The 27,760-nt window shown below is 46.4% G+C and overlaps 1 protein-coding gene across 1 annotated transcript in view; it reads right to left on the bottom strand.

Moving 5' to 3' along the window:
* SH2D4B (SH2 domain containing 4B) overlaps nucleotides 1-27,760 on the bottom strand; it is an 83,854-nt gene that overhangs the window by 18,788 nt on the left and 37,306 nt on the right. The window contains exons 5-6 of the mRNA XM_010963097.3: nucleotides 13,031-13,247; nucleotides 9,972-10,096 (exon numbers count right to left, since the gene is read on the bottom strand). Of these exons, the coding sequence (XP_010961399.2) occupies nucleotides 9,972-10,096; nucleotides 13,031-13,247 (342 nt within the window). The remainder of the gene's footprint in view (nucleotides 1-9,971; nucleotides 10,097-13,030; nucleotides 13,248-27,760) is intronic.

Below are 27,760 nucleotides of genomic sequence, written 5' to 3'. Positions count from 1 at the left end.
CCTGAAGCTGGACCTATGTTTGGGTTTTTCCAGTCATATGAGCCAATAAATTCTCTTTTGAGTATACTGGTTTGATTTTTTTTTCTGTTAATTGCAAGTGAATGTAAGTGCCATGAGGGCAGGGAAGCTGTCAGTTTTGTTCACCACCACATGCCCTGTACTTAGCATGGTGTCTCACACACAACAGAGGCTTAATATTAAAAATCAACAAATTCTTTAAATGCCTTACACAGGGACCCTAGTGCCCCCACCCAAGCCATTCAACAACCCCAACCTGACAATTCCCTGTTTCACTCCATTTATTGCATTTACTCCATTTATGGTGTTTGGAGACTGTGATGGCATCCTTCAGGAATTCTATGGGAAGGTGGCACCAGCCTCAGGGGGAGCAGACACTTCCCCAGCCAAGAACAAGGCATGACCCCATGCAAGAAACAGCTGACCCCATGGCCCAAAAACAGCTGGATGTCTTCCAAAGGAACAGCCATCCCTTCATCCTCAAGGAGACATCCTGGACTGGAAAGGAACTGACCCCCCTGGACACTGCATGTCCCTGGACAGTTACTCCAGTTCCTCACCTGTGCGATGGCAGCCAGGCCACAGTGTGTCACAGATAAGCATGTGGACTGTGGAGCCAGAACAGCAGGGTCTGAACCCCACCGCACCCCACTTACGAACAGTGGACGGCAGACAAGTGCCTCCGCTTCCTCATCTGTGAAGTGGGGCTGATGCCAGCTGCAAGCACACAGTGCTGTTGTAGGAATTAAAGAAGTGAATTTATGTGACGTGCTGAGCAGAGGGCCCAGAATACTGGACCAATATGTGGACCTAATTGCTAGTATTACTACCTCTTCCAGAGAGTTGTTGTGCGAGGAGTGAATGAAACACCAGATATTCGATGTTTACTGGACGCAAAGCTAGCACAAAGTAACTGGTCACTAGTTACCAGTTAAAACACAAAGGCCAGTGGGACGCCACAGCTGAAGCCAACCCACCACACCCCATGGATACAGACCAGTGCACATCGCGGGGTGGTACCAGGAAAGGTGCCCCTTGCCTGGGGATGCCACCAATCCAAGTGGTGCCCCTGTGCACCTCTGGGTGGACACAGTCCCCTACAGGGGACAGGACTTAGAAGCAGAGTAGGGACCCAGATCTCGGCCTCTCTCATCCCCTCAGCCGCACACCCTCATGCAAGATGAAGTCCACACAACTGCAAGGCAGCCCTGCCCCGACCTCCTCCCCACAAGCCCCCAACACCCAGATGCACCTCTTATAGAGAAGCAAGGAGGGAAGGAAGGCAATCCTAAAGACCTAGCCTCCCCAAAGGGACCAAGTTCACTAAAAACTACCCCGCTGAATAGGATGAAGTTAAATAAAATGAACTAGAGTTTATTTTTTTCCCCACCACTTGAAGGGGGAAGGGGGCTGGTGATAACTTCATGAGCTTAGAGAAAGCATAAAAAAGTAAACTGCATTTTCTTGGTACACTTAACTAAGCTCAAAATATGGCTGTACAAATGTTGGTAACGCCTTACTGTCTGCAGGGTGTAGACGGTGTATTTGTGATGATTTTCAGGATAAAACACACATCAATTATAAGCCATGCAAGCCATGTGGATCCCCTGCAAGAAGTGTTTCTAGAAGGTGGCATCGGGGGTAGGGGACACCCTCCTGCCTCATGCACCCCCAGGGGCTGGTGAGAAGGGGTGTGAATCACCACACCCAAAAGCAGCATCACTATTTTAAATGAAAGTTGTAAGCACATGACTCTGGCATGTGAATCTATAAAGAACTTAGGTACTAGACAGAAGGTAATTTGAGTCTGATAAACTTTCAATAATTAAGCATATGTATTATGTAAGTCATTTCCAGAAAGCTTCTCAACTACTGTAGTGGCTGGACTTTATTTTCTAGCAAATGTCAAAGCTGCCACATTTGCTCCTCAGACGAGCAGAGAAAGGATAGCTCACGGTGGGAAGGTGGGATGAGAAAAGTCATGTAATCTGATCTAATCGCCATCAGACTGGACCACCCCTGCTTTCCCTGTCTGACTGAAAGGCTGTCTGGCCTCTGTTCACACATCCCAGCCGTGGGCGCTCACAACTCCTGGCGGTAGTTTATTCCACCTCAGGACAACTAACTGCTAAAACGTTCAGCAGACTGAACCACAGTCGGCACTCTGCGGTTTGCGTCAAGTGCTCCATTTCCTGACCTTGCAGCCGCTTACAGGTTGGAGGTCATTAGTGGTTTGAAGACAGCAACTGTGCACCTCCCACACATACCCCAAGTCTTCCTTCTCAACCCCATTCCTGCCATCACAGACCCGTGAGGCCAAGGGCTCTGGCATGAGCTGGGACAAGCCTGGGACTGGAAATCAGTGGGAAACTAGACTCCAGGGTCTGGAGCAAAGAAAATCTGAAGGCAGCTTCCTGGAGCCAAAGGGTCTAACCTTGAGAGAAACTTCCCGGAGTTAGGGAGGTAGGAGGAATCTCTTGTAACCAGCAGAAATATGATGGGACTGTCAGTAGTATAATAAGTCAATTACATCAACAGAAATCACAGTTTATTGTTATTCTGTGCTTTTAAAATAATCCAGATAAAATTTTAAAAATCAGTTCTATCAAATCCAAGTCATCTAGGTCCCCCAACCTCTGCCCCTTCCCACATATTTTATTTGAGGGGGGGAGGGAAGCAGGTAATTAGGTTTATTTACTAATTTTTCTAATTTTTTAAATGGAGGCACTGGGGATTGAACCCAGAACCTCATGCATGCTAAGCACACACTCCACCACTGAGCTACATTCTCCCCTCTGTTTCCCACACATTTTTGTTACCCACACCTGGGCATCAGAAAACAAAGATCTCAGAGAAACATCCAAACTAAAAGTGTTAGGTAAATAAGACACAAAGGGTCTGAAGTCAGAAACACAGAACTATAGATGGCTGAAAGGACAGAGCTGAAATCTGGGGAACACCATTACAATCGATGCTTTCCAAAAGCCAAAAAATAATTTTGCTCTTCTTTGTAACCGTTTTCTGAGACTATATAGCCAGTGCACAATTTTTTTAAAAAGAAGGAAAAAAACTCCTTTATTTCTTAGTGGGAACAGCTTAAGCAAGAACGTTAGAGGAAAGTAGGTCAACTGACCTACTTTTTTTCTTCCTTAGAAATTTTGTACTTGGGAGCAGAGTTGGTGGAAACTTTCCCTTCCAAATTCTGCTCAGGGGAGGAAAATTAGCAACCTGCCTTGACATGATGGGTCATGACATGCTAACCGTCCTTCCAAAGGACCCATGTGTTACCCCTCACAGCTTCTTTTGAAAATTTCAAGATGAGTGTCATATTCATAATGAAAGAAAATTCAGACGTTTACTTTTTTGTGGGGAGAGCTAAACAAGTACCACCTTCCTTTTGTGCACAGTCATTTGATGTCATCTTCTTCTTTACTTCCAAGTGACAGCAGTGCCATCCCCTAAGGGTACGAAGCCACCATTTACATGCCTCAAATCCTGATATGCATCTCCAAAGGCTACCATGTTTATTTTTTCCATATAACAAGTGGAAGCATTTATTACAGGTTCTAAACATTTCATAAATGTTATACATTTAACCCTCATGACACCGCCATACTTTTCTCTACCCCTGGCTTCTTCAGCTATTCCTCACCTAACGTGGATTTGGCGCCTGGGTCCACAATGCCCAGGTCCCCCATTCTGTGGTTTTTTTTTAAATTAAGGTATAGTTGATTTACAATGTTGTGTCAATTTCCAGTGTACAGCATAGTGATTCAGTTTTATATATATATACCTTTTCACGTTCTTTTTCATTATAGGTTATTACAAGATATTGAATATAGCTCCCTGTGCACTACAGAAGGACCTTGCTGTTTATCTATTTCATATATAGTAGTTAATAACTGCAAATATCAAACTCCCAATTTATCCCTTCTCATCCCCTTCCCCCCCGGTAATCATAAGTTTGTTTTCTATGTCTGTGAGTCTGTTTCTGTTTTGTAAATTAGTTCATTTGTGTCAATTTCTTTTAGATTCCACATATAAGAGATGTCATATGGTATTTTTCTTTCTCTTTCTGGCTTACTTCACTTAGAATGACGATCTCCAGGTCCATCCACGTTGCTGCAAATGGCATTATTTCATTCTTTCTTACATTTGAGTAGTGTGTGTGTGCGCGCGCGCGCGTGTGTGTGTATGTGTGTACCACAACTTCTTTATCCAGCCATCTGTTGATGGACATTTAGGTTGCTTCCGTGTCTTGGCTATTATAAATAGTGCTTCTATGAACACTGGGGCGCATGTATCTTTTCGAATTAGAGTTTCCTCTGGATATATGCCCAGGAGTGGAATTGCTGGATCACAGGGTAAGTCTATTTTTAGTTTTTTAAGGAACCCCCTTACTGTTTTCCATAATGGCTGCACCAAACTACATTCCTACCAACAGTACATGAGGGTTCCCTTTGCTCCACACCCTCTCCAGCATTTACCATTTGTGACCAGGTCCCCGGCTCTGGCTGCCACTTCCTAACAGGTTCCAAAGCTTCACCATACTTTCCTATCTTCCCACTGATCTTGGAAGACAAGGACGAGAGCCTCGGCGGCCTCACTCTCTCCATCCCAGCCCCAGACACTCTAGCTCCTGAGAGTAATCCCAAAGACCAAACAGGGCATTCCCAGATTTTCCCTCAAGCGAGGCCGAGAGACCAGCGGCAGCTCTGCTCTGCAAGGCCCCAGGAATGACGAGGGGTGAGATTTAAAATAAAGAACCCAGGCTGTGGGTAAAAGAAGTTCACATGAAGATACAGTAAGGGACTGTGAATCCAGACAGAGCATTTTTTGGCCCCGGTCTCCCTCTCTGGCTAGCAGTATATTCAAGGAGCCACCAGGATGGAGTAAGAAAAACTGGGAGCCGGATGGAAATTCCTCCAAAAAAAAGCGGTGGTGGAGGGATAAATTAGGAATTCGGAAATAGCAGATACAAACTACTATATATAAAATAAACAGCAGGGTCCTGCTGTATAGCACCAGGGGCCTATATTCAATACCTTGTAATAACCTATAATGAAAAAGAATGTGAAAACTGAATCACTATGCTGTACACCAGAAGTGAAAACAACATTGTAAACTGACTACACTTCAATAAAAAAAAATTAAAAATAAAGCTTTAAAAAGGATAAAAGAGAAAGGAAAGAAGGATGGAAGGAGGGAAGGAAGGAAGGAAGGAAGGAAGGAAGGAAGGAAAGGAGGAAGGAAGGAAGGAAAGAAGGAAGGAAGGAAAAAAAAACTGGGAGCCGAAAGCCCTGCATCTTGTCCCAGCTCCCATGCTTACTGCTGGGTAAACAGGGGTGGTATCTCAAGTTTTCTGGACCTCAGTGCAGTCAACTGTAAAGGGTTAACCATGACCAGCTCCAGGAGCAGCTGAGAGTATACCCATGAGATCAAACCACGATGCACAACTACACAGCCAGGCAAACACACAAGACTGCAGGGCAGCCTCCTGCCCGGAGGAGTGAAGTGCTCATCCCTGGTCAGCCAGTCCAAGCCCTTCCTCTTCTGTGCAGCTCAGAGAGGATGTGCTCTCCCAGTGCACACAGCTGGGGACCACGAGACCCCATTCCTACTCAGCCTCTGCCTCCCCCAGGCACCATCCCTCCCACCTCCCTGGGGGCTGCCTCCCTGCAGGACAGCCTGGTGTGTCCATCCCTCGCCTCAGGACTCTTGGAAGGGCCATCAGAGGGGGTGCCCACTTCCCATGTCTCAGCTTCGGGACCAAAAACAGCATCAGTAACAGAGACACAAGCAAGGCGAAGAAGCCCAACAGCCAATGGAGGAACAGCCCTCCTTCCTCAGCCCACAGACTCCAGCCTGGGTGCCTGCTCTGTGGCCAGCCTCACACCCTGGCCAAACTTTCCCAGGCTCCTGACCACCTGAGAAAACTTTGGAGGCTCGGCGGAGGCAGGACTGGTGGTCCTGGATCAATGGCAACAGAACACACTCTCAGAATCCCACTACATCACCGACGCTAGGGGCAGAAAGCCCCAGCCATCCAGACTACCCAACAGTAACCGCACCCACCTTTCTTCTATGGAAATGAAATGTGTCTCTTTAGAACTCCCAGCCCCAAACCTCCGTTCCGTCCCCTCTAACAATCTCCCTTTCTCACGACAGGACTCCAGAGATTAAGGAGCGTTGGCTCTGTTCCCCATCCATCCCTCTCCAAGGCTTCTCTTTCGCAAGACAAACTTTCCCTCAAATAATCACTAAAAGTTACCGCTGTGACCTCTGCGTCCTTCCCTCCCTTCACACACATTCGGATGCACCGTGGTCGAGAGCAAAGTGGACAGGGAGTCTACAGGGGTGGACCCATCCTAGAACCCTGCAGCTCTGGGACCTTCAACATCCCTCTCCTCTAATTGTGCTCTGAAGTCACAGTGTGGGAAGGTAGGAGGCAGTGCCCATCCCACCTGGGAGTTCTCGCTTTGCACAGAGAGCCATCTGCAACTGCTGGGCCCCCTGCAGGCTGCACCGGCCACACGAATGGGGATTGCCCCACCCACGTGCTTGTTAGAAAAGGCATGGTATTAACACCCCACCTGAGTGCGGGACGGGCCATCATGAGATCCACTTCCAGCACCTGAGCAGGGTCCTGTGGGAGTGGTTTACCCACATCAGCGCCACCATCCACTACCCAGTGACAGTCCCCACCAAGCCCCAAGGGCATGCCGCAGACAGCCAGAGGGTTGCTGCCAAGACAATAAACCATGGACCAAATTCGACTGTTTTCTAGAAGTAAAACTCAGGAAGAGAAATAGGTTCTGACTGAGCCAGTGTTCAGACAGAGAGTGTTCTTAATAGTTTTAGATACATACTGAAATCCAAAAATAGATTTTTCCCCCAAAGCCAAGTTTATATGCATTAGCTTTTCTCAGGAATATTTTTGTATAACTTGAAATCTCTCTTATAACCCCTGGAACATAACAATCAACAACAGAGAAATGAGGAATGACTTTGCCATTTTTATCTCCTTTTTTAACAGAAGGGCTTTTATCAAGAACCCTGCGGTCCCAGTGGGAAGCCAGCTCCTCCCCCTCTCCCTCTCTGTGCTCGGAGCCCAGGGGACATGGGGGTCTCTGGTGGTCCACCTCAGACTCCAGGAGACAACAGCGCTCACACTAACATGGACAGAGCACACTTGTTGGCTTGATCTTCTTAAGTATCCTGTGGAGTTGATGTTATAATCACAGACGGGGAATTTAAAGGACACATCCCAGATCACAGAGCTGCTAGGTTCCAGAGTGGGCCCCGTATCCTCAAACCCCTTGTCCACGCTGCTCTTTGGATTATACCTCAGCACATCCAGATGTGTCTGATGGAAGGCGTGAAAACAGAAGTCACAGTAGTCATTTATTTTTTTTATGGAGGTACTGGGGATTGAACCCAGGACCTCACGCATTCCAAGCACACGCTCTACCGCTTAACTATACCCCTCCTCCCCCACAGTACTCATTTTTAATCTGCATCTCAAATCCAGCTAAATTAACTATACCCGGAAAAGAAAGGATTTATATCGAGATTGTGATAGACTGCATTATTGGCTCAAATTCTCCTCCCCTCCCTGTCTTCACACCCTGCGACACTCCGCTTTGCAGTTCCTCACATGAAAGGAGCAGAATGTATTTCCCCACTCCTCAACTCTGTGACACATTGTGGCCAATGGCATGAGGGGAAAGGGCAGGGTGCTGGTTTGAAGACGAGACTTCGAGAGTCCAGCATGCTGCCCCTTGCTCTCTGGTCCCCGAGAAGAGCATGGCTGGGCCAGCTTTCTCTGGAGGAACCCAAGAGATACACAGAGCAGAGCCGCCCCCGCCTAGATGCCCAGCCACGACCAATCCAGAGCAGAGCCCGGGCCAACTTGCAGCAAAGAGTCCCTACCCATTACACTGCAGGGCAGGAGGCTCCTTCTCCTGTACAGATGAGCAAGCGGAAGTCCCACCAGGGATGCTGTAGGGAATTGCTACATTGGGAAAGGAATCGGACCACACCAAGAGTTCCAGACTTTTAGGTATAAGTAAAAAGTTTGAAAACCAATATGGGGCTGTTATATTTTTGCTTTTCTGAGCAAAGGCAAAAAACAAAAACAAAAACAAAAACAAAAACAAAAACAAAAACAACTGCTGCTTGCTATCACCAAAAATTCATAAAAGATAGGACATTTTAACACTAAAACTGAGGGAAGGAGATCATCATAGACTACGACCTAGTCCTTTCCAAACAAAGATTGTTGGCCACCCTCCATATGCGCGCTTTTTCCTTTCCTTCTGTCACAGATCAATGAAAACTTTGTCACTAAATAGCCCTGGTCCTCGCATTAGCAACCTTCCCGCAAGCTTTATGGGAGAACTGTTCGAAGAACGTGAAATCAGTTACGTAAATTGCAAGACTTAAATTGTGGTTCCGTTTGTTCCGTGACAATACAAAAATTACAGTTGTTTTTCATCAGGAGAGAAAATAAAGTGAAAGATAAATTTGAGCACCTCTCCGTGCCTTCTCCATTGGCTGCCACCAGCACGGCAGAGCAGCCAGCGGCCCCCACAAACCCCCACCTCGACAGAACTCCTGAGCTGCACCATGCAGGCGCCTAAGAGGCTAGTAATGTGCTTCTGGGATTACAATCACGTACAAAGGAGAAGGAGAGCCATGATTCAAGTGGAGGCTCTCTCGGGGGCTACAGGGACACAAAACCAGGACAGAAGTTAGAGGCAGGATATCCCCAGGACCAGCTCCGGGGCCACATGGCTGAGTCATACATGTCGACTGTCTTCTTTCTAAGCCATAAAGAGCCACCCCATCCTTCTGTTGGATACATGGAGGCCTAAGAGAAGGAAGGGGTCTAAAAGTGGGTGGTGGTCATAATAGACTCATTCAAAAGTATCCACACTGCAGATGCCAGGCTGGCTCTAGCCAAAGAAATGCATGTGTTCCAGGCAGAAGCTTCGGGAGCCAGTGCGTCAGTGGCCATGCCTCCCTCTTCTCTCTGTTCCCAATAGAGGCAGCTCCTTCAGTCTGAGGCCGATTAAAGTCCACCACGAACTCCCGATGGGCATGTAACATGGGTAAGAAATAAGTCTTGGTTGGCAGAGGTCTCCGAGACTTTGGGGTCATTTGTCACTGCAGCATAACTAAGCGTAATCTGACCAACACAGTGGGGATGCCATTGAAGTGAAGATCTCAACATCAGTGGCAACAGAGAAAGAGGCTGCATTTGTCTTGGATGTGTTTCTGTACCTGATCCCTGGGCAGTAGGAAGCAGAGGTGGGGGCTGCATACAGAGGTGCTAAGAGGTACGGCCCTGGCCCCAGTGAGCACACGGCCACTGAGAAGGCTAGCCTAACTCTCGTGAGGCTGGGTTTTCTGATTGCTCCCAGATTAACTTCACTCATCAGGCTCATAACACACCTACCAGGACGCAATGCAGAGAGAAGATGCCTCTGAGGAGCCCTTTTTGGCCAAGGAGGCTGCGAGGTGAGGGCAGCCAGCAGGAGCCATGTCCATCCCTTCCCAGCAGAGAGGGGAATGGGTGCATGTTCAGAACCCCTGCTGGCTCCAATCTCCTGGACTCCCGCTCAAAGACGCTGTGGCTTGGTCTCTAATGGCCTCCATAAAGGTCACGGGCTGTTTCAGCACATGCCCTGGGAAAATCAAAACCTGCTCCTTGAGCTCAGAGCACTCAGTGAGCCAAGAAAGACAGACATGGGATGTCTCTCCGCTCCACTCTCAGCCAGGTGAGCCAGGAGTGCAGATCCTTAACCCTGGGGGGCCAGCCAGTCTTTGTGGGGACAGAGCAGAAACAGCAGAGTCTAAAGTCCCCTACTGCCCCTGATGGTCCTTCAGGACCTTGTCACAACCCCAGGGATAGGCTGAGATCCACCCCAGGGGTCGGAGAGCCATCCTACCATGGAACCAGGGCGCGATGGACTTGGTGTTCCTCTCGAAGCCGGCTCGGCGAGGCAGCTGCTCCTCCTTAAACCACCGGACTATGACTTCCCTGGAGACAGGACGCAGGGGCCGCTCCCAAGTCCTGCAGAGAAGAGAGAGGAGTGTGGGAGAGTCAGGGAGTTGGGGAGAGAGGGAGGAGGGGAAGGAGAGGCCGAGAGGGAGGGGAGCAAGCGGAGGGAAGGAGGGGGCGGGAGAGCGGAAGACCACGGCGGTGAGAGTGAACAAGCCCCAGTGCCCACACTCACGTCTGGGAGAGGAATAAATGAGTCCAGGTACTTGAAGGCACTCTGCAGATTATAATGTACCAGCTGTTATTATTTTTCCCAAAAGAAAACTGTTATCATTTGCTTCGAAAAAAGCCACACAGGTGGGAGTGGGAAACAGGATACGGGATGTCTGAGGGAGAGAGAAGGCGTGTTTGCCCCAGGGCATCAGCAGCAGCATCTATGAAGAAGGATGCTAACGTACTAGGAGCAAAATTATTATTATTTTTTAGAGGCATCCTCCACCCTCCCCAAACCCCCACCGAAGAGAACTCCTCTGGTCTTGCCCCTCCACGTCTCCCCCTGCCCGCCTTCTAAGGGGTCACCTGCCTTGGCCGGCTAGCCTCCATGCTTTATGGGACAGAATCAGAACAGTGAACACCAGCCTCAGTTTGCTCTGGAAATGGCTGAGCTTCGCCACCGAGAAATAAAAAGGATAAGGACAGAGGGAAAGGATGGAGGAGGGAAGAAGGCTCTGTAAGGGTTGAATTTGGACGGCAGAATCTGATGAGGGACTGAGGGTTCTGGGAGTGGGTGGACAGGGCATTGGGAGAAGTCACCAGTAATGAATTAGACGCTTTTTGATATTTTCTTACAAGTAAGCCAAGACTTTAATTGTCTTCGTGTTTAAACTCTGGCTCTTCAATGCAGGCAGAGACTGAGCCACATAAGACCCCTGTTGTGCTGGAGTCACACTGACGTTAAGCACAGTTAAGGGTTTGACAGCACACGACCCGTAACAAGCACGCACCCCTGTGTGTTGAACGAGTATGTATCAAGACCACATGCATTAATTTATGATATGAAAATAGAGCATCAGATGAACAGGCCTTGGGCCCAGCTTGAACCACACAGCTTTCTCACCTTTCCACCCGGCAAGGTGGCAAATGGAAACCTGGCAAATTCTCATGCCATCACTGCTGTTCATCTAGTAGCAGTGTCATTTAGAATTTCCCAACACTGTCACTGTCATCTCACGTAGTCTTTACATTTGCCCTGAACCAACAATTTGATGCTCAGCCCGGCACCTAATGGCAAATCCCAGAATGAGCTTCTGTTTCTACTTGCCCTAAAATGAAACCACTTACACACACGCACACAGTAGTGAACACTGTACGCAGGTTTTAGAACAGATGTAATAAGAAAGACAGAGGGTGAGGTTGCATCAAATGGCTTAAAGCCATCATCAGTGGTGCCTGTTCTCCAAAACTTTCTTCCCACTGCCACCTCCCCAGCTCTAACTGACCCCCCTCCAACCAGCTCTGCTCCTACTGTATCTGCCCTCAGGGATTTCCCCTTCTCAGGAACCACGGATGCCTTCCCTCTGTGAAGCAGCACATGGCAGCCCTGCCCCAGCCTCTTCCTTCACACTTGGCGTCCTCAGTAAATAACTGTGCTGCGGGAGAAAGCCTCTGGTTCCTAGGACTTGTTCTCCTTTGAAGGCAAGAGGAGGTCATAAATAACAAACGGCAAGGAAAAGTCGTTCACTCTTATCCCTCTGTTTCTAAGCAGAGAATCTGATTCCCCAGTATATAAATGCTAGGCTGGGGTGCTCCAAAAGGCCACCTGGCCAGAAGCCTTGCTCCTGCACCTGGAGCTCTCTCCCATCAACAGTATGTCTGCCCCCAACACAGCCTGGTGAGGGCGTGCTGGCCACCGGTGCCCGCACCACGGTGCTGAGAGTGAGGCCGTGGGGACCTGTGCCCTGAGGCAGCCCCAGGAAGGAGGCTGATGCGTGGCCTCTTCCAGCGCCTGGGTCTGCCGCTCCATCTGCATGGTCCCTGGTCCCCCTCCGCAGCTCCCTGTGGCTGTCACTGCTCCCCTACCAACAGGGCCAGCCTGGAGCCAGACTGCAGTGTGGTCCATTCAACTCTGCTTCTGGGCCTGAAGGACAAATTATGTTCCCTTATAAAAAAAAAAACAAAAAAGCACAAGGGAAGGGGCTTTTCTAACTATGTCTCCAAATCCAGGAAACATAAAGGAAAATCTGACCTCATAAAAATCAAGAATTCCTGCATGACAGAAAACGTAACCGGAAAAGTCAAAGGACAAATAACAAATTGAGGGGGAAAATGTTTAACACCAGGAAAAGGATCCCTTTCCCTAACATTTAAGGAGTCCCTAGAGATAGCTGAGGAAAAGACCAATTACACAATGAAATGGCAGGTAGGGAAATGAACAGACAGACATGGAAATACTGAAGGCCCTTCAATGTACACAAAATACTTCATCTCACGCATACATAGAAATGAAAATTTAAACTTTCAATAAACTATCAGAACCAGAGATGTACCAACACCACCTGTGGTTACAAAAGCAGCCAGCTCTGGTTCCCAGGCTGCTGGGCCACATTTCACACACCTGAGGTCTTATATAAGTTCTTACCCTGGAGTCTATAGATCATTACGAGCTTGAAATTATATGCAAACACTTTGGGGCATTTATATATGCACATTTTGGAGGGAAAAGGGTACATAGCTTTCTTTAGATTCTCAAAGGAATCCTAGATCCCAAAAAGGTTAAGCCTCCCACAACTCCAGAGTTATTAGAAATCTCCAACCCCAACTCCTCTCCCTGACACCTGCCCCCATTACACAGACTAGGGCACTGAGGCTCCCAGAGGAGAAATGAAAATGACTAGCCTCAAGTTTCACAGCAAGTCGGAGGCTGAGCCAGACTAGATCCCTGGAGCTCCACACCCCAGCCAGAGGACCTCCCCCAGCCACACCGCAAATGTGGAATCTGCAACCTACCGGCCAGGCACAGCCAGGGGTGGAGGCGGGCCTGGGTCCGGGAGGTGGTGGTAGAGTCTTGCCTCCTGCTTGTGGCTCTGGCCAAGCTCTTGGAACCTGGAGCTGAGGCCGGCGACCGTGCCCTTCTGGATGGCACGGAGCGAGTGGCGCCGGTACTCGTCCCGGGCGCGCTGGGCTCGGCGGCTCCTCTCCTCGTCAGCTGCCTTGGACCGACGCACTGGAAAGGAATAGAGAGCGTGTTTACCCAGACCTGCAGCCCAGGCTGTGCACTGAGCAAGCCGGGACTGGGCCAGGAGCCCTGGGACTTATCCAGGGTCCCAGAATTCACCCAGATGCACCCACAAGGGCTGTCTGGAGGCGGGGCGCCTGGGAATGGCAGGGCAGGGCAGGCCCCGCCGGAGCTGACAGCCCTGGGTTAGCTTGCCCCTGTGGGAGTAAAGACACTCATGACAGGTTAGAGTGATCTGGCTATACCTGTGGCCCTGTTCCAGAATGAGCATGCAACCTTTGGGTGGAAATTTATATCTCCATGTGTATTTCTTCCTGGGAGTGCCTTGCTCAGAGCAGCTCCTCAAACCCTGTGCCCACCCGCCCAGCCTCAAGGGCGCCTGTTGAAGTGGTTAGCATCACAAATACCTCCGCCAGCACCCGTGCTGATTATAGGCTTTCTCTCGGCCAAGCCCTGGACTCCACTCCCTCCCAGCAACATCTCATCCTATAGACACTTCCCCAGCTACAAAAGGGAGGAGGGCATATTTCTGCATCAGAAACCCAGCCTCCGGGAGGTTAAGCAACTTGCCCGAAGTTAAATAGTTAGTAAGGGGCAGAGCTAGGATTGGAACCCAGGTGTATCTGGCTCAAAACCCCGCACAGGTCTCTACACCACTCTATCCACCTCTCAAGCTTCCTTGGTTTTAAAACCGGGTGTATCTGACACCAGAGCCCCTGCTCTTTCCTACAAAAAGCCAAAAGAGCACTTCAGACCCTCTGGTCCAACCTCCACACGTTACTCATGTGGAACCTGAGTTCCAAGGAAGCACACTGATTTGCACAGCCTGGTCAGTGGCCACGCCCGGTCAGGAACCATCCTCTCTGCTACCGCAGGATGAGTGGTTGGAAACTCTGGTGTCCCAATTCCTGTGCCCTTTCTCTGGTTTCCTGCAGCCTTGACACCTGGTGGGTGATTGTGGTGGAGGCAGACGGAGAGGACCCTTTGCTAACTCTCACTCCACAGGTTCCAGAACTCCACGAAGCCCCTCTCTCTAGCCTCTACCTTCCTGTGTTCCTCAAGGCAGGGTGGACATCTGCAAGTTGTTGCTTCTGAAACCAAAAAGGGAGTCCTGGGGCTGGGCAGGTGCACCAGGAAAGGAAACAAAACCCATTAGAGTCACGGTCTAGAATTAAAAACAATCATTTTGTAGTCTGATCACATCTTGTCAGGCCCGTATCTGCCTCTAAAATCCAGTCCTTTTGTAGAGAATTCTTGGAGCTGACCATGCTGTTCCTTTTTTTTTTTTTAATTGAAATGTAGTTGATTTACAATGTTAGTTTTAGGTGTACAGCACAGTGATTCAGTTATACATATATATATATATATATATATATATATATATATATATATATATATATATATTTTTTTTAGATACTTTTCCATTATAGTTTATTATAAGAAATTGGGTATAGTTCTCTGCGCTATACAGTAGGTCCTCATTGTTTATCTATTTTATATACAGTAATGTGTATCTATTAATCCCGAACTCCTAATTTATCCCTCTCCCACCGCTTTTCCCTTTTGGTAACCATAGTTTGTTTTCTATGTCTATGAGTCCATTTCTGGTTTGTAAAATAAAATTTGTATCATATTAAGTGAAGTAAGCCAGACAGAGAAAGATAAATATATGATATCACTTATGTGTGGAATCTAAAAAAAAAAAGATACAAATTTTATTTACAAACCAGAAATAGATTCACAGATTAAAAAAAAAACAAAAACTATGGCCATGTTCTTCTAACTGTGCACAACTAGGGATTGCCCTGGCCCAAGCAGATCACCTCCCCAGTGGAGTAAAATCTTACCCGTAGCCTAATTCTGCTCCAAACGCCATCCCATACATGTGTGGCAAGCACCTACAACCTACTGATGTCAGAGAACTATGTCCTGTTAGCATTTGGAGGTTACAAGGGAAGTGGCCCTGGTTCTGAAAGAACGTGCTTCTTGGTCAAAGATCATTCTCAGAACATAATTTCCCCCAGATCTGAAGGCAGCAGGAAGCCTTTCCCTCCAAAGGTATTTACAGAAGTGGAGGTCAGGTGCAGAGGATCTACCAGGCTGTAAGCTCCAGGGCAGGAGGGGAGTTTCTTTGGTCTTCTCACTGCTGGTTTCCAGTGCCTGGAATGCACATGCACCAGTCAGCAGGCGACACGTAGGCTGTGACGACTGTGCCTGATCGTGGTTACACACCTCACTCTGCCAGGCCCTGAGCTGGACGCAGAGATAGCAAAGCCTAGACCCTTCCCGCAAGGCACTCAGAGCCTAGCTGGGAAAATAAGACAAATTAAAAAGCTCTAACACAATGAGAACAAGGACCGATCAGGTACCATCAGAGTTTAGGGGCAGTGGCACCCACATTCTGCGAGGGAGCCAGGAGTCATCGCAGGAGAGGCAGTACCCTACTAAGTCTGGGAAGGTCAATAGGAGTTTTTCCAGAAAAAGAAGAGGGAGGAGTCCTTCCCAGAGAGAAAAACCTCAGTTTCAGTGCCCAGCTGGCTCATCTGTTAAGTACCAGGCACTAAGAACACCACGATGCCTGCCTCGCCTGTGGTGAGAGGCGCAAACAAGGCCAGGTTCCTCAGGCGTGGGCTTTGCAGTCATAGACTGAAACTAAACAGAAGCTCGTCCCCTACAAGGGCCAGTGACCTTTAAGAGTTGCCAGCCTCTGAGAGACAGGGACACTCGGTGACAGAAGGAAGTCATGCAAACTAGGAAGACAGGTTTTTGGAACTCAGCTAGGAGAGGGCGGGAGCTGGTGGGTCACACAGGGATAAACCCAGCCTCCTAAAGCCCAGCTCCAGTCCTGCCCTTCTCTTCCTCAGAAGCCTGCAGCAGCTCCCAGTGCTCATGGGACAAAGGGCAAACTGCTTGGCCCGCCCACCCTACCCGCTTTCCCAGCCCAACAGGCCTCTGAGCTCTTCCCCACACTCTGGGCTCAGGCTCCCCACGAACTCTCCTCTGTGCAGCTGTGTCCACTGACTCAGACCAACCGTGACACACAGGCAGCCGGGCCAGCTCAGAAATGCCAGTGGCGACACAGGGGACACTCAGAGGTGAGGACGTGGTGAGGCTGCAAGCAGGAAGCTGGACTTCTGCCTTGGCCTTGGTGCAGCCAACCCTGCCGCCCAGCCCTGGTTATTATGGAAAAGGGACCAATGCCGAGGCAGACAGGGTCAAGGGCAGCTCTGAGAGCGCTTCCTTGGGTCTTTTTCTCTCCTTATGTTCTTTTTTTTGAGACATAACTGACATATAACACTGTGTAAGTGGAAAGTGTGGTGTACAATGTGCTGATTTGATACACTCTCTATTGCAAAATGATCACCACCACCGCATTAGCTAACACCTGCATCGGGTCACATAATTGCCATTTCTTTCTTGTGGCGAGAACATTCAAGATCTAGTCTCTTAGCAACTTTGAAATATATAACAGATTACTGTTGCCTGTAATCACTAGGCTGTACATTAGGTCCCCAGAATTTATTCATCTTCTAATGGCAAGTTTGTACCCTTTGACCAACATCTCCCCACCTCCTCCCCGCTGCACCCCCCTCCCCGCAAACACAGCCCCTGGTAACCACCATTCTACTCTGTTTCTGTGAGTTCGGCTTTTCTAGATTCCACGTGGAAGTGATATCATGTGGTATTTTTCTCTGTCTGACTCATCTCACTTAGCACAATGCCCTCAAGGTCTATCTATGTTGTTTTAAATGGCAGGATCTTCTTTCTCATAGCTGAATTGTGTGTGTGTGTGTGTGTGTGTATCTATATATCTCACATGTTCCTTACCATTCATCCATTGACAGACGCTTAGGTTGTTTCCATATCTTGACTATTGTGAATAATGCTGCCATAAACACACGAGTGCAGACATCTCTGCAACAGCCTGTTTTCATTTCCTTTGGATATATACCCAGAAGGGAATCCAGATTGCTGGGTCACATGGTAGCTTTATTTTCAATGTTTTGAGTAACCTCCTTACTGTTTCCTACTGCACCAAGTATATTGCCACCGACAGTGCACAGGGTCCCCTTTTCTCCACCCCTCACCAACGCTCCATGCCAGCTTTCTTAAGAAAGTCTTTGATAAACAACAATTTTCTTCTGTATAGCACAGGGAACTGTATTCAATATCTTTCATAACCTGTAATGAAAAAGAATATGAAAACAAATACGTGTATGTACATGTATGACTGGGACATTGTGCTGTACACCAGAGGAATTGACACACTGTAAGCTGACTGTACGTCAGTTTAAAATAAAAGCCCTTGAATGCCTCTAGGCCTCAGCTTCTACTTCTGTAGAAATGATTGCCTCACTGGGTTATTACGAAGATGAAATGAAATATAAGACCCTATGAAATGTGAAATGCTGTGGAAAAGCAATGTCTTACAAAGTCAGGCCTCTGACCTTGAATCTCTCTTCAAGTTTCCCAAAGCCTGATTCTGGAGCCTGGGTTCGGATCCCAAGTTCATTTACCAGCCGTGTGACAGTGGACAACTTACTTAATCACGCTGGGCCTTCATTTCCTCATAAGTAAAATGGAGAAACTAACAGTCCCCTCCTCATAAAGTTGTGAAGATTAGAAATTGGGTCAGATACCTTTTAAGCACCGAGGTACGTGTTAGCTAAAATGTTTGTTTTCATCAGCCCTGGTATTGCCATGTTCAAAAAGCAGCCATAAACAGTTCTTGGCCAGTCCAGGAGGGCACACCCTTGATGCTCGGTCACACAGAATCTGTTCTGGGTCTGTTTAAAGGCAGATCTAAGTTATGCTTTGAAATCTTAAAAGGTTGCTTTTGTTCCTTCTCTGAATCTGGGATAGATTTGAACTGTATCATATGAATCTACCACGGAAACCTCAGCCAGAATGCGAAGTTTTTTTCTTCTATGCCAGTGGCAACAACCACAAGCATCTTCTGTCCCAGAGGACCACTGGAGAGGTGAGGGCCTCAACCGAGTCCCCTTTTGCTTCCTCCCACGGCCCACGTTCTGGCCCAAGAGGCCCTCCCACCGGCCTGTCCAGCAGGCACTACAAGGCCTACCTGGCATGCAGAACAAAGGGGGACTATGGCCATTCCCACTGCTAAGGTAGGTTCCGGGGTCTCCTGTCTCCATCTGTTAAAGGGAGAATGTGCCTCATCTCTCAGAAATACTGTAAAGACAGCTGATGTGAAAACACTGAGGACCAGAAGAAGAGCTGAACTTAGATATTGAAAAATGGACCAAACACAGTGAGGCACCACTTCACAGCTACTAGGAGAGCTATTATTTTTAGTTATTTTTCTATTTAAAAAAGATGAAAATAATAAGCATTGGCAAGGATATGGAGAAACTGGAACCTTGTGCATTGTTGGTGGGAATGCGAAATGGTACAGTTGCTGTGGAAAACAGCCCAGCAATCCCATAAAAAATTAAACATACAATTGTATGATCCAGCAATGCCAATTCTAGATATATACCCCAAAGAACTGAAAGCAGGGATCGGAACAAATATTTGTACACCCACGTTTATAACAGCAATTTATAACAGCCAAAAGGTGGAAGTAACCCAAATGCCCACTGATGGATAAATAAACAACATTTACATACAAGGAATATTATTCAGCCTTAAAAAGGGAGGACATTCTGACACATGCCACAACGTGGATGAACCTTAAAGACATTATACTAAGTGAATAAGCCAGACACGGAAGGACAAACATTGTATGATTTCACTTATATTCAACTTATTGCACTTAGAATAGTTAATTCCAATACAACAGAAAGTAGAATGGTGGCTGGCGGGGGCTGGAGGAGAGGGAAATGGGGGATTAGTGTTTAATAGGGATAGAGTTTCAGTTTGGCAAGATGCAAAGAGTTCTAGAGGTGGGGGGTGGTGGTGGCACCGCAATGTGACTGTACGCAGTGTCACTGAGCTATATACCTAAAAATGGTGAAATGGTCAGTTTTGAGTTGTCTATTTTACCACAATTAAAAAAAAAAAAAGACATTCTGGCTTGGTGAGCACTGGGCTGAGAATAAAGGGGCCAGAGCACAGCAAGGTATCAACATTAGCTCGATATGTCCCCAGCTGTGTCCCCACTGCCATCTCTCAGTTCTCACCTGCAGATCTGCGGGCAAAGTGCCTTCACGAGGATGCGCCCACATCTGCCAGCCTGGGGCCTCCTCCCAGAACTGAGACATCACTCTCCAGGGCTGCCTGGCCTGGAACCCTCCTGCTCAATAAGAAACCAAGCCCCACAGTTTTGGGAGCCCAGCCTCACCCGTGTCAGACCTGGGAGTCTTGGCTGCCCCAGGCTCGGTGGTGGGAAGACAGCTGAGCATCCTGCTTGGCTTTGCTCCTAACTAACTCTCTGTCTAGCCTGGGACAAGTTTCCATCTCTCTGGGTCTTAGTGTTCCCTCCATGGAAAATAGAGCCCATCCCCTCCTTCATCCAAGGGATGCCCAAACTGCCAGGCTGCTCTGGAATCATGTCCCTGCCTATGCTCAAGACGCCTGCTCAGTTCTCTAACACTGAAATGGCAGGAGTCAGTTTTTCTCTTGGCAGGTTCTCTGTGAGCAGTTCCAGAGCTCCAGAAACATCTCCAGGCCAGTCACTGCAAGAGGCAAGGGTGTTAACACCTTAAATAACACATTCGAGCACTGAATACACATTTATTCAGCCCCGATGTATTTAGTGCCTCCCTTGTACCAGCTCCATGCTGCGCAGGCCCAAGCTGTGAGTTGCACAATTCCAGGGGGCCCTGTCACCCGTGTTCATCCTTGACTTGTACAGATGTTGTAACAATTTCTGGGTAGATGGTAGTGCAGCATCTTGCAGAATGGGCCCCTTTCCCTAAGTTTCACAAGGTCTCCATATCAGCTGGCCGCCTGGCTGGTGCTAGGGGATGTGGATACAGCAGTGAACGAGACACCATCCCTGCCCTCGGAGAGCTTACTGCCTGGGAGGGGAAACACGCCAGCAAATGGTGAATGGAGCTGTGTGGTGGGTGCACAGGGTGTGGCGGGGCCCCAGAGGAGGGGAGAGAAATCCTCTGGAGAAGGCATCTGAGCTGATGCCTGTTGGACACACAGAATTCAACCCAGAGAGGCCAAGGAGAGGGTATTCTAGGCAGGGGAAGCTCGGGGGCAGAGGCCAGAGGCAAAAGGGAGTTGAAGCAGCCCTCTTGGAATGGGTCAGTGTGGCTGGAGGGAAGCTCTTGAGGGGAGGGGGCAAGAGGGTAGGATGCAGAAACAGGAAAGGCCGTTTAGGAGACCAATAAATACTGGCTAATGAATTTTAAAACTTTATCAAAGGATGGTTGGAAGCCACTGAAAGGTTTTAAGCAGGAGAGCAGGATGCTGTTTGCACTTTTCAAAGGTTGACTTGGCTGCAGTGTTGGGAATGAATCTGATAGGAAGGAGAATAAAGGCTTGGAAAACAGAAACCTAGGCAAAGAGCAATGCGGGTCAAAGGTAAGACAGTGTCATGACAATGGGGGGGGGGGAGTGTAAATTCAAACAATACTAAGGAGGTCAAACCTTTACACTTGGTGGGTTTAGGGATTGACAGTGAGCAAAAAGGAGAGACCAGAATGACAGCCTAGTTTCCGCCTTTGTCAGCCAGGTGATGAAGCAGACAGGGGCGGAGGGGAGGACTGAGCTTTGGACGTGTGGAGGTGGAGGTGGAGGTGCCTATGGGATTGCAGGGGGGAAGGACCAGGGGGCACGAGGTTCCAGAAGATCATCAGCTGCCTCTCTTCATGAAACCCGTCCCTAGAGCACTAGCCCATGGTTCTCCTGCCCAGGTAGCAAAGACCCCATGCTGAATAGAATTGAGATGATCCACTTACAGCCTCCAGAGAAACCAAACGCCTCCAAGCAGTATCAATTTGTAGTAACCCCTAGGGTGAACAGCATAATGTCTCTGAAAATTAATGAACAATCCTATGTACAGGAAAAAGCACCAATAAAAGACTTAAATTGTGTATGTGTGTAGATGTGTTTAAACTCTGCCCCATTTTCTGCTTCATGTGAACCTCGGGCAACTTAAATGACCAGATCTATACTTTCATTTCCTCATCTGTAAAATGAGGACCTCACAGGGTTGCTTTAAGACATTGGTGAGATTGTAGCTAGTCGGGGCTTGGACAGTTCCTGGCGCACTGTAGGGGTTCATTAAGTATTATCTGTTGTTGCTGTTGTTGCGTTGTGTTTGCTGTGAGATGGGGACTGGAATACTGCCTTTAGAAAGGGCCCCTCCCTGTGAAGGCAGAAAGGAGGGGAGGCAGGGAAGTGGTGCAAGGGTGGGGTCTGGGTAGAGTCAGGCGCTTTTGTCAGGGAAATGGGGGAAATGAAACTCTGTGAGAGGGGAAGTTTCCTGACCCCTGGGAAAGGGAAACAGGTGGTCCAGGTGTTGAAGGGGATGCACACAGGCCCCTGGGGACTCCGCCTGCTGAAGCAGCCGTCACCTGGGGAAACGGTGAGTTTGGCACCAAGGCAATGAACCCTGATGAGCCTCAGGGAGACCAAGTGAGGGTCACCCACAGCTAAACAAGGCCAAGTTAAGGGGCTCTCTCTACCTGGACCCCAAGGCTTCAGAGGACAGCTGCCAACCATCCTTGTTCTGCCTGCAATCCTGATGGCTGCCAACAGTGACCCCTTGTGGCCACCAGGAGCAACTTCAGGGGTTCCTTAAGCCCAGAACGGTCCCCCATGTCACTGTGAACCTCCCAATGACTTCTCTTTGGGACAACGTAAAGTCCCCAAGGATTCTTGAGCAATTCAGGAGGAAAGAGAACCCTAAACAGGACATGAATCAGGCGTGTAGGGACTGGTATTCTGAGTTAGAAGGCCAAAAGTAGATGGCACCCGAGATGGGGAGTCATTGAAACTGGTAATTTGCAAGGAGCAACAACACAATTTCCCATCCCATCAGTGGAGAGAAAAAGCCCTTCTGTGTTTTCCCTCAGCCTTCCTTCAAGCCCAAAAGTCTGCTCTGCCCCACCCTGTCTCCACAAGCACCTTCGAGTTCTGCCTGTCTCAAGCACAGAGCGTTTTGGAACCACCGACTTTATTAAACCCAGACTCCAGAGCAGACTCCCTTCCATGAGGGAAGAGACTGGAACCAACGTAACAACCCCATACTGGAACTGAGCACACATCTTCTCACTTAGCTTTTAACCACAACTCTGCAAGGGGGTGCAACACGAGGGTGCAGGCTGTGGGTTAGATGCCACGATCAGAATCACACAGTTCAGAGAGGGAGAGCAGGGATTAACAATAACACAGTCCCAATGTTTGTAAGTAATATCATTAACCAAGTCACGCTGGCTCATCTCGTAATCTCTGGGCCCCTAGATGTTACCTAACTCACACTCCTGCAGGTTCAGAGTTGAGAAATTATTGAGTGAATTTCTGCCTAATATATTCAGAGCTTCTCAGAAGCCAAGCTCCCGCTCTGCTGTTTGAACTGAATAACTAACTCTGATTCCAGTGATTCTAAAGGGAACAATTCTCTTTTTTTCTAACTTGGAGAATTTAATTTAGGTGTTTTATCAAAAGCTGCTGCTCCCAGTAGATTAATGGCCCACTATATCTTTCACATTAAGTTAATTGAGTGCGGAATGGGGCTTTGCTGGATTTGAATGACAGCCTCCAGAGTTTAGCTCACCATTCTTTGAGAAAGCACACAATGAGGAACCAAAATCACGGGCCTGAATTACCACATTTTTTCCTTTGTTTGGGGGAGGTTTTTCCACTTTCAGTTGCCACACAGTAATAAGTTAGCAATCAGGCAGCGCTTGGGCCAAACGATTTCCATCCTCCATCCCCAGCGGAACACCAGTCCAGCCCGTAACTTTCCATCTCATGGTGTAGCTATGAAAAAGAGGACTACTTTGTGAGTGACAGCCCTTTACAGCTTAGAAAGCACCTGTGCCTCTGGCCTCTCGTTTCACCCTCCCAACAAGCTTCAACTCTCTGTGATGACCCTGAAGACACTGAGCAACCGAGCGAGAACTTGCTCAAGGTCACGCTCGTACGCGCTTCCCAGCCTAGGGCTCCTTACTCCACACTCCAGCAGCCTCCTGTGACTTCACTCTGTAATTTTTTACTATTTCTTTCACTGCAAAAATTTTCACTGTTTTTTTTCAGTACAAGCTTTGGCCCTGCCTCCTTTTTTCACCGATCACTTCATCCGTTCTGAATTTAAATGAATGAATTCTTGTTTCGCTCTTGACCATCTCATCTTTCTAGCCTCACTTTCATCATTACCCACCATGAACCCCAGGCTGCAGCCACATCAAAACATGTGCCGTGTCCTGTGCACCTAATGACCTTGCTTTTGCTCCGTGCTGTTTCCTCTGCTACAGTGCCCTTCCCCGCCTTATTTACCTCCCCGCGTTTCCCACACCAAATGCCATTTCCTCCACAGGGCCTTTACAAATGTTCACATATTTTGTAACAAAATATTACAGGATTTTTGCATCTGTGTTTATCCAGGACATTGGCTTGCAATCTTTGTGTGTGTTGTCTCTCTCCGGCCTTGGTATGAGGACAGTGCTGGCCTCCTAAAGTAAGTTTGGAAGTGCTCCCTCCTCTTCGATGTTTCAGAATATTTTGAGAGGGATTTGAATTAGCTCTTTTTAAAATGTTCAGCAGAATTCATCAGTGAAGCCATCTGGTCCTGGGCTTTTCTTTGCTAGCAGATTTTTTATGACTGATTCAATGTTTTTACAGGTAATCAGCCTGCTCAGATTTTCTACTTTTTCATGATTCATTCTTGGTAGGTTGTGTGTTTCTAGAAGTTTACTCATTTCTTCTAGGTTATCTAATTTGTTAGAATATAACTGTTCATAGTAGTTTCTTCTCACCCTTAGTATTTTTTGTGGTATCAGCTGTAATATCTTCTCTTTCATTTCTGGTTTTGTTCATTAGCGTCTAATTTTTTTCTTAGTCTGGCTGAAGGTTTGTCAGTTTTGTTTATCTTTTCAAAACCCAACTCTTAGTTTCATTTATCTCTTCTAGTGTTGTGTTTTTCTAGTCTCCATTTCATTCATCTCTGCTCTGATCTTTGTAATTTTCTTCCTTCTGCTAACTTTGGGTTTAATTTGTTCTTATTCTAGTTGTTTGAGGTGTAAAGTCAGGTAGTTTATTTGAGTTCTTTCTTTTCTCTTTAGGTAGGCATAACCACTACAAACTGCCCTCTTACAATGACTTGTGCGTTGCATTGTTTTGGTATGTTGTGTCTCCATTTTCATTTGCATCAAGATATTTTTTTATTTCCCTTTCGATTTAGTCTTTGACCATTGGTTGTTCAGAAGCGTGTTTAATTTCCACATATTTGTACATTTTCCAGTTTTATTTCTATGACTGATCTCTAGTTTCATACCATTATAGTCAGAAAAGATATTTGATATGAGTTTAATCTTCAATTTGTTGACCCTTGTTTTGTTGCCCAACCTACGATCTAGCCCAGCGAATGTTTCAGGTGTGTTTAAGAAGGATGTGTATTCTACTGCTATTAAATGGAAGGTTTTGTACATGTCTGTTAGGCCCATTTGGTCAACAGTATAGTCTTATCCAATGTTTCCTTATTGACTTTCTGACTGGATGATCTGTCTACTTTTGAAAGTGGGGTTTTGACATTCCATACTAAAATTGCACTGTCGTCTCTTCCTCCCTTCAGATCTGTTAATATTTGCTTTTTATATTTAGTTGCTCTGATGCTGGGTGTATATATATTTATGGTTGTTACATCTTCTTAATGAATTGACCCTTTTATCATTATACAAATACCTTCTTTTCCCGTGTTACCATTTTTGGCTTAAAGTCTATTTTGTCTGACACAAGTATAGCTACCTCTGCTTTCTTTTGGTTTCTGCTTGTATGGAATATCTTTTTCCACCCAAGAAGGGGGGCATTTGGAAAGGCCCTGTGGAGGAAATGGCATTTGGTTTGGGGAAAGTAGGGAGACAGGCAGGGAAGGGCATCATGGCAGAAGGAACAGCATTGATAACTGCATTTGGGAACTCCACAGGAGGGAATCAATGAGTATTCATGGCTTCTTTGTGAAACTTCCTGGGCACAGACCTCTGGAGCCTATGAGGCTGATGGCCAAAGACATCCCTCCTGCATCTGGCTTTTGCAGGACACTTAATCTGCAGGCCAGACACGAGGCCAGGAGGAAAGGAAAACAAAGACCTTCATCTGGGCAGGATCCCCCAGTGTGCCTCCTGAGGCTGAGCTTCAGTTTTCCTCATCAATAAAATAGAAATACTGATACCTGTTCTAAGCATATGAGTAATGTCTGAAGGCTTTGTGAACCCTCCGAATTTAGGGCATTCAGATGAATTTAATGAGGACACGGTTATTAGTAATATTTGGTAATTCTTGAAACAGTTCTAGACCATGTGTGAATGGGCATGGAACAGTTAAAGAGTCATTATTAATGAAGGGGTGGGACATTCTCCTCTCTCGTGCTAGAAATTAACAAAAGGCTTACAGCAATCTGGGGAACATTTATTCAAGAAAAATGTCTCAAAACAAGTGAAAGCCTTAAATTAGTAATAAAAAAAACCTTCCCACAAGAAATCCCAGGACTACATAGCTTCACTGGTAAATTCTACCATATGTTTAGAGAAGAATTAATTCTAATCCTTCACAAACTCTTCCCAAAATATAGTAGAAGGAACACTTCCTAACTCATTCTTTGAGGCCAAAATCACCCTGTTACTGCAACCAGACAAAAACATCACAAGAAAAGAAAACTACAGACCAAAATCTCTTATGAATACAGATGCAAAAATTTTCAGCAAAATACTAGCAAACCAAATCCAGCAACATATAAAAAGGATTATACACTGTGAACAAGTGGGATTTATCCCAAGAATGCAAGATTGGTTCAACACATAAAACTCAACCAAGGAATATAACATATTAATTCAAAAAGCAAAACCCACATGATGATCTCAATAGATGCAAAAAAAAAATTTTTTTTTGACAAAAATCCAAAACCTTTTCATAGTAAAAATACTCAACAATCTAGGAAAGAATGGAACTTCCTCAACCTGATAGTTTGTCTTAAAAAAACCCTACACCTAACATCATACTTTATGGTGAAAGGCTGAAAGCTTGACAAAGATGTCTGCTTTTACCACTTCTACTTAGTATAGTAGTGGAAGTTCTAGCCAGAGCAATTAGGCAAGAAAAATAAATAAAAGACATCCAGATTGGAAAAGAAAAAATAAAATTACTCTGCACATGAAGTTATCTCATAGATAAAAAGTATTAGTAATGCACAAAAAACCTACTAGCACTAATAAACAAGTTTAGTAAAATTGTAGGACAAAAGATCATAATTAAAAAGCCAATTACATTTCTATACATTAGCAATAAACAATTCAAAAATGAAATTAAGAAAATCATTCCATTTCCAAAACATTTATCAAAACAAGTTGAAGACTTCGATGCTGAAAACTACAAAATACTATTGAAAGAAATTAAATAAGACTTAAATAAATGGAAAGATATCCCACATTCATGGATTGGAAGAGAAAATATTGTTAAGATAGCAATACTCCCCAAAATGATCTATAGATTCAATGCAATCACTATCAAAATCCCAGCAGGCATCATTGCAGAAATTCTAGTTGATTCTAAAATTCACAAGGAAATGCAAAAGACCCAGGATAGCCAAAACAATCCAGAAGAAGAAAAGCAACCTCGAGTGTCTCATACTACCCAATTTCAAAACTTACTACAAAGCTACTGTAATCGTAATGTTTTGGTACAGGCATGAGAACAGGCATATAGATTAAAGGTATAGAATTGAAAGTCCAGAAACAAACACTTACATTTTTTGGTCAATTGCTTTTTAACTAAGGGTACCAAGAGTATTCAAAGAATGATATTTTCAACAAAATGGTGCTTGGACAACTGGACAGTCACATGCAAAAGAATTAAGTTGAAACCCTACTTTACCCAAAAACTAACTCCAAATGCACCAAAGACCTAAATGTAAGAGCTAAAACTATAAAATTCTTAGAAGAAACATAGGTGTAAATCTTTGTGACCTTGGATTAGGCAATGGTTTCTGAGATATGACATAAAGCATAAGCAACCAGAGAAAAAAAATAGATAAACTGGATTTTGTCAAAATTGGAAATTCTGTGCTTCAAAGGACATTATCAAGAAAGTGAAAAGAAAATCCACAGAATGGGAGAAAATATTTGCAAGTCATATCTCTGAAAGGAGATTAAGGTCAGAATACATAAAGAACTTCTACAGTAGGTCGTTAACAACAAGGAAGATTTTCAAAAATGAGCAAGGGATTTGAATAGACAATTCTCTGAATAAGATATATACATGGCCAGTGTGCACAGGAAAATATACTCAATATCATTAGTCATTAGGGAAACGCAAATCAAACTTCACAACCACTAGGATCGCTAGAATCAAAAACCACTATAAGTGCTGAC

This window comes from Camelus bactrianus, chromosome 11 (assembly GCF_048773025.1).
Source record: "Camelus bactrianus isolate YW-2024 breed Bactrian camel chromosome 11, ASM4877302v1, whole genome shotgun sequence".
NCBI classification, from domain to species: Eukaryota; Metazoa; Chordata; class Mammalia; order Artiodactyla; family Camelidae; genus Camelus; species Camelus bactrianus.
This window is presented reverse-complemented; position numbering and strand designations above follow the sequence as displayed.